The following is a 12,507-nucleotide window of genomic DNA, read 5'->3' on the forward strand; positions in this document are numbered from 1 at the left end:
TCTTAATAAATTTGAAATGAATTAGTCAAATGGTACTAAATTGTGTGCATTGAAATAGATATAGCTCGTTCAATGAATAATGAAGATATTATACAACGATTTCAAAATATGAAACCTTGTAAAAAAGATAATTGTAAAACATTATGTATTTTTTTTTTTTTTTATGTTGATATATTCATGTTTTCTTCTGTTTTAGAATTTGTATAATTTTTGTTTCTTACTAACCCCTTAAAAAAAAATCCTAGAGTCACCACTATTTTTTAATTAGTCACAATTGTGAAAAAGATGTGATTTTTTTTAGCACTAGGCTTATATTTTAAGAATTCATCTCTCCATTTACGCGACATAATTTTCAATATCAATGATGGAGATGGGTTTATTCATGCCTAGGACAAAAAATAGCATTACCCTTGAGAGAAAGTAATTAGTTTTCAGTTAATCATATAACAAAAGTGTTACGTCCATAAAATTTTTACAACACTTTCACAACAAATCATAAATAATAAATTGTTGCCGATTCTAATTTGAACCCATCACCATTTTTTTTTTTTTTTTTTGTCCACAAATAACAACCAATTACTTAAAATTTGTTACAAAAATATTATGATTATAGAATTTCTCCAACTAAAAAGTATGGCCTCTCCAGTCTCTCCTATTGCGTGACAGGATGGTACGTACCATCATCTGTCAGTACTTAATGCAATTAATACATGAAGTTCAACAAAGCCAATTTTCAATCTAAGCCGAGACTCATGATAGAAGTTGAGATCTGTCTGACGAACGAGTACACTTTCAATTCGATTTAATTTCCACCGTCACCAAACGCAATTCAATTTACAAAGCTCACATCTAGCTAAGTATGCTGTACTACGGTAAATGCTAGTGCCCCACGGCCCCCATGTAATTTTGTGTTTTTTATGTCAGCCACAAAAGATGCGGTATGGAAACTCGTATTTCAATTACTTCGAAGAGCACAACGATACAGATTCACCTTTCCAAGTGGTGAATAACCCAAATTGAGAGCAAGATTGCTGTGTAATTCATTTTGAACTTACCCAACCACATTACTGCTAAAGAGCTTAAATTTGTTGGCATCAAGAATCAATTGCCTTACTGAAGAGAACGAGCCCATGAGTCCTGCACCTGTGAAGACAACAATAATAGACATATTGATCCAATAGGTGAAAGATGATTTTGGAGGCTTGAAAGTCATGTTGTAGAGAAGCATTGGGAGGACGAAATCCAGAGGGATGAAGCCAGTTGCTCCTACCACAGCATTAATGTCTCCAAAGAATGGAAGCATTGCTGCAAAAAATCCGCAGAATATCACATACAGCGTCCGAAGAATTATCCGAGGAATAAGGTTCCTTTTAGAAAACATCCCTTGTTTTACATCAGCTGATTTTTTTTCCATGATCTCATAAGCAACTTGAGAATAAACCTGTGATATATCAGAGAGAGTTACTGAATGCAACCTGAAATTTTGTTTAAATAAAGGAATATACTATGAATGGCCATTCATTTTATACCACCCCCCCCCCCCTTCCCAAAACATACATAAAAATAAAAAGACAAAAAAATTCCCCCTCTTCTTGTTTGGTAATGGTAGTGACACAACATTGTTTAAAACTATTGACATGACTTATTGTGATTAGTGCAACATAACTTTTACTTGGACTCATCATTGACACCACTTTTAATATACAAATCGCAATAGGTCAAAATCGCCCATGTCTCTAGACTTATTTTTTCTTATTCTCTCTTGTAGAATTGATGTGCCAATGCATATATTGGAATGCAATATCTAGAAGAATTGATTGCCATTTGGAAGCTTACCAGACCAATGGCAAAGAGCTGCAGGAGAACAAAGATCACAGCAAGGCCAATAACCCATGTTGGAGCCAAAGAAGGACTTTCATCCGGGAATAAGCTATTGAGAATATTTGAATTAGCTTTGTTTCCGAACACCCAATATCCAGACACTGCAGCCGAGTAGAAGGTAACAAAAATTACGGCGTAACACATTTGAAGCCCTTTTACCATCTTCCCAGTGGCAGGTGGAGCAAGAGTTGCCTGTATTGATGGCAGGGCAAAATTTAAAATCAAGAAGCATGATAAATCATTGCTCGACCGTAATTCTTTAACGTTTGATATAATCTGAACAACCTATTTTACTAATCAGGCAGCAAGTGCCATTGTGCAGTTCAGTAAAATTAACCAGATCAAGAGGCCTAGTTGACAGTGGTTCCTAGGGGCGGAGCTAGGAAATTTGGTTTGGGGGGGCCGAGGTTAAACCATCTCGTAGTGAGTTACAATTCAAGAAAAACTCAAAATGCGACATATATGTTTTTGTGCATTGGTTTGATCAATGTAATTCTTATTAGCACTTAAAAAAACTAAATGACCAATTAAGTATCTTAAGTTCATTTTCCCTTCTAAATTTCTCTTAGCCCTTTTCAGAACCACAAGTTCAAACCATTCAAGAAATTAAATATAAATATAAAAATTACATCTACAAGAAAATATAAAAATTTTAAAATTAAAAATAACAAAATCCTTATAAGCCAATATGAAATTATATGTAAAAATACAAGATGACTTTGGTATTTTGAATAAAGCTTATCAATTGGTTTAATAAAATAAAAAAAAAATAAAGAAAATATATATTTATATATATATATTAAAAAAATTATTAAAAAATAAATTTAAAAAAAAAAAAAAGAGGAGAAGAATACTCTAGTACTTCTCAAGATCTTAAAATCATCTTTGCTAGTTTCAAATAAGCTCAGCACTCTTTTTTGAGACAAAATTATAAATTTTATGCAAAGAAAAGAAAGAATACAAAGCCAAAAGAATGGCCACAGCACAATAGAGCAGAAAAAAAAACAGAGCAGGAAAAACAGCAACATGTATATTCAGTAACAAAGAGCAACATTTACTAGCAAGTGCCAACAGATGCAGACAACAATCTCAGCTTACAACATAGAGCAATATAATAACAATAAGAGCAATATCAGCTCACACCAGATCAGAAAAATATATTGAAGCTTGGGAATTGAAAAAGTAAAACTTCTAATCAAGCCAATAATCTGACATGTGAAGAAGTTTCAACAATAAAGACTAATAATAAATGAGAGAAAATATTAAAAGATGAAAAGCAAGTTTGGAAGGAATTCTAAACGTGGACATATGGGGAGGGGGGGGGGGGAAAATAATTTTTCATGTGGGGGCCAGTTCTTAGAAAAATTGTTCAAGTATGCAATTTTACCTACTCTAATTTTTTTTTTTTTTTAACTTTTTTTTTTGGGGGGGGGGGGGGGGGGGGCATGGCCCCCCAGTCACCAATGTAGCTCCGCCCCTGGACTTGTTCCTATCCACTTATTCATCTGAGGTGCCACATCGCCTATGGAAAAAGAAAGACTAATGGAAAGCTCAAAAAAGGAAAAAGAAAAATATAGAGCTTTATTTATTCAGAAGCTTTACTTGTATTTCAGGTAGTATCCCATTTCCAAAAATGGAAGCAAATATAGATATAGATGTAAAGGCACTGAAAACCCTTGTTTTCATTTTAGATTCTAAAGAGTAGTCCCTTGGAGGGGCATTTTTTGAGGTACCTGCAGGACAGATGGAACTTTTTTAATCACCAGAGCATATTAAGATTAAATTATAAAAATCATTCCAATTCTAGAAGAGAGTTGTATCCCCAAGGAAAACAAATTAATTATGTTATAAAATTTACAGGAAAATACAATTATAATATTCAAGGAGCTATGGGCTACCTACAAGTGTTAGAACTTTCTTTCTTAAGTTTGCCTGGCCTAGTTTTGGGAAAATGATAAATAAGCAGACATGAAACCATGAGGGCTTTGATTTGTTACCAGTGATTCTGCATTTAGGACACCATCAGGACTTTAATTTTATTTTCAGTAATTCCGCATTTAGGACAAGGTGCATAAACTGAGGAGACGAGCATAACATCTACAAAATTTTTTGGACAGGGTTTTTTGTCAACTTGGGTGTGATGATGGTTATGAGACTTAAACTTAGGACCTCATGATCACATAAGACTGAAACCACTAAAACAACCCTTAGGATTAAATGCGTCATCCACTTCTTCATCTATTCATTTTGATAATGATTCTTCCATTTCAAGTCACCACAAGAATGATGGACGCCTCAAAAGTAGGTTTACTTTTCTTAAAAATATGAAAATAAATATAGATGCGTAATAATATGAAAGCCTTAAAAGTCGGTAACTTGGCAATGCTCTAACTATAGAGGAGCCATCTTTGACAAGTCTCAACAGCTAGGACAGAACGTGTACAACTAGTAGGTAGTAGAAAAGTACAGCAATTTATCAAGTTTGGGCCCAAGTGGGCCTAGACCTGATACTCTAGCAACTAACATATATAATGCATGGTTAGTTTATGTAAACGAAGCTTCATAGACGGATCGATAATTTTCTGTACCTGCATGTATACAAGCGCCAACGACAAGGAAAGTGTAGCCCAAGCTGAGAAGCAGCGAACCAAAGTTGATGTGTCTGAGAGAATGAAAGGTAGGAAACTGAGAGAGAATTATCATTACAAGTGTCACCATTGCTATGAAGTGGTACAACTTCAAGGGCCCATTGGGGGAAAGATTCGAATACAGGATCTTTGAGAACCAAAAGAAAAAGAGGGGGAAAAAAATGCAAAGGGTCATTAAGGAATTAAATAAATAAAGAGTAACATTTTAATCCAATTTTTTTTTTTTACTTTTTTTATGAAGGTATCTATTTTGTAGACCATTTGATTCTTTTTGAGGGAAAAAAATTTACAAATGACGGTATCTATTTTTTTTTTTTAACAAATGCCAAGCAATCTATTTTGGTGTTATATCTTTATCCTAGAAAATTATATATGTAGATTGCACTCATTTATCCCCCACCAACTGCAATTAGCAGCACTACCACTTTTCACATTACAAATAAAACTCATCTTTTTCTTGATAATTATTAATAACTATACCTCAAGGCATTGCCCTGCCAGCAAAATTGCACCTATTCCAATTCCAGTGTTGATAGCCGTTTGGATTAATATTACAAAATAAAACATCCATCCCGACCCTGTAAGAAAAACAAAGGCACAAAATAAGTGATTTTTTTTTTATGGATTTCTGATTTTATATATATATATATAGACACAAGCATATGTTGAAAACACCAGTAAATGTCACTTGAGTTACAAAGTTCTCTTAACAACATTTGAATTGCTATAAGTTATAATCTCTAAAATATTAAAGTAGTAATGGTACTATCAAAATTTTATAACAAAGATCTTATCAACTGACATGATAATAAATGTGATTAATACCACATCAACTACATAATAAATAAATTTCATAAAAAAATTTTGGTTAAAAATTAGACATTAATTTATAAGGTTTACATAGTAAAATTTATAAAACTAAATTCACCATTCATATATCTCATGTGATTCTTTTAATTTTAAAAAAGCCCACACTAAGCTAAGCAAATGAAGCACCAAGGGAACGTAAATTGTTGTGTGAAAATAATAATAATAAGTTTCAATAAAGATTAGTAAGAACATTAAAAATTTTAACAAAAATGGTAAACTACAGTTAACACCCATGAGGTTTAGGCTGATGTCAGTCAGATCCAAGGCAATTCAAAATTTAAGCAACTTGGTCCCTAAACCTTTACCATTTTTCTATTCTCTGTCACAATGATTACTGATTAGAGACCAAATTGTCCAATTTTAAAATGACTTGGTCTTATGATAAAAAACTATCATCAAGAACAGACGTTATAGATTGAAACTGTTTAAAATAAATAATAAAATATCTTAGACCTAACTAGTATTAGTCCAAACAATAAGACGTTAACTGTAATTTACCTTTTAAGAGCATTAGTATTGGAGCTTGTAAAAGCCCCAAAATGGTATTTTACCATCCACAAACACTAAAATGATGCTTTATATGATTTCTTTATCCTAAAAGACATACAATACTACTACAGTAGGCTCTTATATATGCAACTTATTGTAGCAACTTGTATTTATTTTTTAATTCTTTTTTATTCGCTCTGCCTCTTTCTCTTGATCATTTTGTCTTCCTCTTTCATTGACTTTGGGTTTTATTGGGTTTTAGGTTATATTATTTTATTGTGTAGATATATTATTTTAATGTGTTGTATAATAAAATAAAAGCTGGATTGTTGAGTGTATTGTAAAATGGTACGGTATGATAAATAAAGTATCCATTAAGATGGTAAAATGAGATATTTGGTAGAAAGCATATGTGAATGCTTTAACAGACAAATATTCTCCTGAAAAGATAACATGTGTATAGCTGCTTTCAAATCTTCAATGATTCCAATCAAACAAAAGAAAACCTTTTATATGACAAACCTAGTGGCGCACTTACTTTGGAGGTAGAAGTAGTTTGATTGGTTTCTCAAAAAAAAAAAAGTAGTTTGATTGGACTAATATCTGTATTAAGGAATCATGTCCACATTTAGGAATCTTCGCGATGATTTTGATCTCTTCTCATTCTTTAAGACCAATAAAAAAAACCACATTCATCACAACTCATCAATTCACATAACTTTTCAAAATTCCCAAATCACAAACAATCCCAATGATAGCTCTAATTTGGTGCTTTTCAAAAAACAAAAAAAGGTAACACTGGGTATAATATAACTTAAAAAAAAAGGTAATAAGAGAGGCACATTTTTGTAACTTTCGAAAAGGAATCCATCCTAAGTGAGAGATTATATATAGCTTAAGGTGAACAAATACTCTCAAGATTTACGGCGCATCAAAACCAACTCTCAACCCAAAAAGAAAAAGAAAAAAAAGACTTCTATTTCAAATGAATTCATTCTTAAGGTCTGTTTGGATAGAATTTATTTTACTGAAACTGAAAACTGAAAACACTATAGCAAAATAATTTTTAAATGTGTGAATAGTACCGTGAGACCCATTTTTAATGAAAAAATTGATAAAAAATGAAATTTGTTGATCCGTGAACAGTGCACGGATGCACTGTTCACGGAAAACTGGTCAAAAGTTGTGGCTACTGTTCATGTACAGTATATGAACAGTAACCGCTTGTGGGGGAAAACGCGTGAAAAAAAAAAAGGGGGAAAACGCAAAAATGCAATGCAGCAAAACGCAACGCTCTATCCAAACATTACCTTAATCAGTCTCATTAAATATTATAAATATAAAAGCATATATAATGTCATATATATTACTTATACAACATTTTTTATAACAAATTTTTACAGCTGTTAAATTGGTAAATTATTGCTAATTATTATCTAAACCTCACTTTATTATCCATTTACAGCTCGAACACCTCAACTAGTTTGAAAAATTATAGCTCTAGACTAACTATATATACACTATTAAAGGTGCAATAATATTTTTACTTTCGACGTGGATTATAATTACACCAATGAAAGTTACATGACATGAGATGTATACATAAGCAACGTAAGTAGGCCGCAACGTTGTTGCGGCGTGAACGCAACAAAGAGGAAACAAACAAAAAATGGCGCGTGCGTGTTTTTCGATTTTTACGGAAACAAAATTAAGCAAGTGGATATATACCTAAGACGTCAGCGGCGAGTTCACGGAATCTGATGTGGCGGCGACCAGCTTTCTCACAGTGTTCCAGCACCTCAGACATCAAGTAATAGGAATAGAAGGTCACGATGGCCATCGCCGTTAAACAAAAGAACCCTAGGACCCATCCTAATCCACTGAACGCATATGGCAACGTTAGTATCGTGGGCCCAACTATCGCCGTCGTCAAATGAAACCCCGCATGCCACCATTCCCCTGTAAAATCATAATTGTTGTGTCCATCAATTCAATGCCCATTTAAATTCTGTCACACACAAAAGTCAAACATAGCGATAACTAGTTTGGTGTGTGTGGGGGCTCGTAACCCGATAAGATTTTTTGTAGTCAAATAACAAATTTATATTCAATTTTGCGCTGATAAAGAGAAAAAAAGTAAAAAAAATAAAAGACTAGAATTATTGGGGATGAGATGGCACCTTTTGATTGGAGGACGAAGGCAGCTCCGGCGTCCTGGTCTCGAAGGTTTTGGGCAAATGGGTCCATTTGAGGAGGCTGTGCCATTGATATGAGAGGAAAGATAAAGGGAGAGAATGGGGGATGTGCGTAGGATAAGGATTGATTGACTCAGCCGCGCATGTTAGTTATAGGCGGAGCATGAGATGCGGAGATAACACAGGTGGGGGAGGTGCTGTTTGTTAGTGGCGTCGAAACTCAGCTAAAGTGCGCCGGAGGTGGAATGAAAATAATACTCTTGTTGTACCTTGCCCTTGCCGAGTAGATATATAAATATAAGTCCATAAGTGAAGCATTGTGTGTGTCCGTGTGTGTAAGACAGAGAGAGAGCATCGCATTCTCTTTAATTCTTTTGAGAATGGAGCGGGACATATAAAAACAAGTAGATTAGTCAACTGGATAATAAGTTGGTTCTCCGTAATTTACGAGATTGTCCTTTGATGTTGACTAAATTCTAAAAAAAAAAAAAAAAGTAGAGAAAAAGTATTGTTTGATATAATTAATTTTGCCAACTTATTTTATTATTCAGTTTATTTTTATTACTATTTATGAATTTTACTACATTTTTTGGTACTAATCATGGGTCTTACTATATTATTTCAACTAATTTTTACCTTTATCCATGGTACTTCAACAAAAAATTTTCAATTTTAACAAAATAAGTCGATCTTAAACACACTATGGGGTTAATTCCTGATTCCTAACGGAAAAAATAAAATTAATAATAATAATAATTCCTAATTCTCTCATTTATCTTTAAATAAACTAATTTCTTTTTTATGTTTGAAAAATAAGGAAATACCTTTAATCTATTGTTTTTACATTTAAATTTAATGGAATCATTTTATAAAAAAAAAAAGTATTAATTCTACACCACAAAAAAAGAGAAAAAGTGGAGATTTGCTTTTTTTTTTTTTTTATTGCATTTGTAATTATTGTGATTGTTTGATTTAATTGAAAAAGTACTGAATTTGGGATATTTTCTCTTTTTTCAAATATAAATGAAAAAATTAATTAGTTTCAAAAATAGGAGAGGGACTTGTGAATTATTCCAAACATACGTAGAAAAAGTACTCTTTCTCGGGAAAATTTTTTTTTTTTTTTTAAATGATGATTTATAGTATTTTATGCCAAAAAAAAGGGGGATGATGTACTATTTTCGTTTGGGAAAAATTGGTTTAAGTAGTTCATAAGTCTAAAACGGTGCTTAATTTTTTTATTTTGATGAGGAAGTCATGACTGAATCATGCTTGATTTGTTTAAGCGTGGTTGCTAAAAGTGAGGTACACACGAGAATTAAGCGGGGTTTGCGTCTTTTGATAAGATAAGTTTTTGTTCATGTCAAAACTGTTTAAGCTCTACTGCATTGGAGTTGAATAAGTTTTCAACGTCTCTCCTAATTTTTTTTATTTTTTTTAACGGTAACTCTCCAGAGTATATTGCTTTAATGCTACGCACGATACAGGAGGAGAAGAAAAAAAAATTAATTAAATTATAGCACACTGTATCATCTTATATAGTTTTTTTTTTTTTTTTTCCTCAAAAAAAAATCTTATATAGTATTTAATATAAATAATAAAAATAAGTCTTATATGTTGATTATGTTGAAAGCTCAATATATACAATTCATAATCATATGTCATGCTCATGTACGTCGGGTCAATATAAATATATTAAAGTCAATAACATTACTACCCCTTGAAAAAGTCAACAATACTACTGACAAAAATACTCAGATCCAATTTGACAATTTGTTAATTTGTTATTGAAAGTGATTAACAAAAAGTAATGAGTCAATATGGCACAAGTCAGTAACTTGTGAAATTGAGTATATAATTGGTACATGGACGGGGCCATGATTGGACATTGCCCCCAAAATTTTTTTAAAAAATATTATTATATATATAGGTATTAATTTTAGTAATTTTGTTTTAGAAAATTACATTTTTGTCTCCTTAAAAATATCATTGATTCTTTTAAAAGTATTTTTATAATCACAAATTTTTCTATAATATTTTGACAAACTGTTAAGGTAGCAAATTCTTAGTAGTTCGTATTTGAGCCTATCACTTACATTATCAGTAATTTGTAAAAAAGTTTGTATTTCAAACATATTCTTCATTTAAGTGAATTCCAGTTAGTTCAACTAATAAAGTCTCTAATGGTTGAATAAGAGATCTGTGGTTCAATTCCCGCCTACACCAAAAATCGATTGATATCTTGGTTAGATGATGGGAAATTATTGTGTACTCCCGGAGTATCATAAATGTGTACTTCCTCCTCTCACATGAATGGTGGGTCCCACCAACTCCTCTCACATGAATGGTGGGTCCCACTAATTAAATTTATGGTGGGACCCATCATTCATGTGAGAGGAGGGAGTACGCATTTATGGTACTCCAGGAGTATCTAATAATTTTCTGTTTGATGATAAAGAGTTATTATTAGGAGCGGACACCATAAATTGAAACTCTCTAATAAAATTAAATAATAAAAAAAAAACCATTTTCCTCATTTTAATTTTTAAAGACCACTGAAAAATTTATAAGTCTAAAATCTTGCACAGTGTATATCTGCTTGTCAGCCATCACATGATAACTAGTATAACAATAAAGGCTAAGCCAAGGAGGGCCAGCGGGAATTTCCCTCCTTTACGCCGTCTTAAAAAGTAAAAACTATTTCATTTTTAAATAAATAAATTTTAAAATATTAATTTCTATATAAAAATGTTTTAAGATGCTGATTCCCCCTATGTGCATAGCTCGGAATCATAAAATGGTTATTTACAATATCCCATTACCAATCTAACAAATTTTACTTTTTGTCGATTCATTTTTTATTCCCACATTACTATATACTTCTTCTTTTGCAATGACCCAACTTTTGAATTTTTATTTTTTTATTTTTTAGTAACCTCCTTTTGAAAAGTTGGAATGAAAGTTAAGTTAAAATCAAGGCATATTTAGAATATTTTCAAATGTATTATCATACTTTTGATACTTTTAAATTAATTTATTTTTCATTTTACTTTCAAGTTATCAAACGACTTTTTTTTTTTTTTTTTGGTAAACCGGGAAAGTAATATTAACTAAGAAGAGCTATTACAAGAACCAAAAGGGACCATCCTGGTCCGAGCTGTCCCCAGTGAATCAACTAACAAAAAGGGGATTGCAACAGGGGGAGGGGAATTAAAACGATTACAAGCAGAGGATAAATTAGCTCCTAACTTGGCTAAGGCATCAGCACAACAATTTGCCTCTCTATAGCAGTGAGTCATCCTAGCTTGAGGCAGCTGCAGAAGAAACTCCCTGCAATCATCAACAAGAACCGAAAGATCCCCATTAGAGGTGATATTGCAAGAAATTAAAGAGATTGCTGCGGAAGCATCAAGCTCTACTTCAACAGCCTGAGCCTGCAATTCAACACAAAGAGCTAGCCCTTCCCTAAGAGCAAACAACTCAGCAGCTAAACTAGAAAAGGCAGTAGTTGGTTTGGCAAAACCCGTGATCCAAAGACCGTTGCTGTCCCTTATCAAACCTCCACACCCGGCTATACCATTGTCACCCACCACTGACCCATCCGTGTTCAGTTTAAGCCACCCAAAGGCTGGTTTTAGCCATCTCACCTCCTTTGCCATGCTACTTCGTTTATTGCCTGAACCCTTCACACAGTAGAAAAACTCCCTAACATGCATCTCAACAGTCCTCAGGAGGTTCGGGTTTACAGCTTGCTGCTTAAAGACCCGGTGATTACGCTGCAACCATAAGTTCCAAATTCCAAACAGGAAAAAGGTACACCAGGGGTAGTCTTTGCTTCCAGCCTTGAGTGAGCTTTTGGTGTTGGCAGTGATCCAACTTGCAAGGTCTAATGTAAAAGAACTCAGCAAAGTTTGAGGGCACTTGGCAGCAGCCCAAAAACTCTGTGCTGCATGACAGTCCCTTAGGACATGAAGAATATCTTCTTCTATATTGGGGCAGATATCACAGCCACCTAAATCAGCAATGCCTCTTTGGGTAAGAATGCCTTTGACAGGCAAACTGTTGTGCAGACATTTCCAGAGAAAGACTTGAATCTTTGGAGGCATGTTCAACTTCCACAACCACTTCCCATGGAAATCTGGACTTTCAGGGTTCTCACCAATGGCCAACAAATAGGCGTTTTTAGAGTCAAATTCACCATTTGAGCTGGAAATCCAGCAGAGCTGGTCCTCTCTCCGAGAAATTCTTCGCAAGGGGGTGGCTTGGATTGAACGACGGATGAGATCATTGAAGTCAAAAGACAACGAGTTTAGATTCCAGCTCCCATTGACCATCACATCCTTAACAAGCAACTCCTCCTCTCCCCTTAAAAGGGGTCCTTCAATCAGGGATCTCATGGTGCCAAAGCTTAACCATTTATCATT

At 33.4% G+C, this 12,507-nt stretch overlaps 1 protein-coding gene across 1 annotated transcript; it reads right to left on the reverse strand.

The window, feature by feature from the left end:
• Positions 1-936: 936 nt before the first annotated feature.
• LOC115975325 (probable GABA transporter 2) lies at positions 937-8,434 on the reverse strand. Its single transcript, XM_031096059.1, has 7 exons — positions 8,069-8,434; positions 7,617-7,847; positions 5,010-5,107; positions 4,470-4,656; positions 3,484-3,614; positions 1,837-2,073; positions 937-1,441 (listed from the first exon to the last, which is right to left on the reverse strand). The coding sequence occupies exons 1-7, from the start codon at positions 8,151-8,153 to the stop codon at positions 1,052-1,054; spliced, it is 1,359 nt and encodes a 452-aa protein (XP_030951919.1). The 5' UTR covers positions 8,154-8,434; the 3' UTR covers positions 937-1,051.
• Positions 8,435-12,507: the final 4,073 nt, after the last annotated feature.

Source organism: Quercus lobata, chromosome 2 (genome assembly GCF_001633185.2).
Source record: "Quercus lobata isolate SW786 chromosome 2, ValleyOak3.0 Primary Assembly, whole genome shotgun sequence".
Lineage (NCBI taxonomy): Eukaryota > Viridiplantae > Streptophyta > Magnoliopsida > Fagales > Fagaceae > Quercus > Quercus lobata.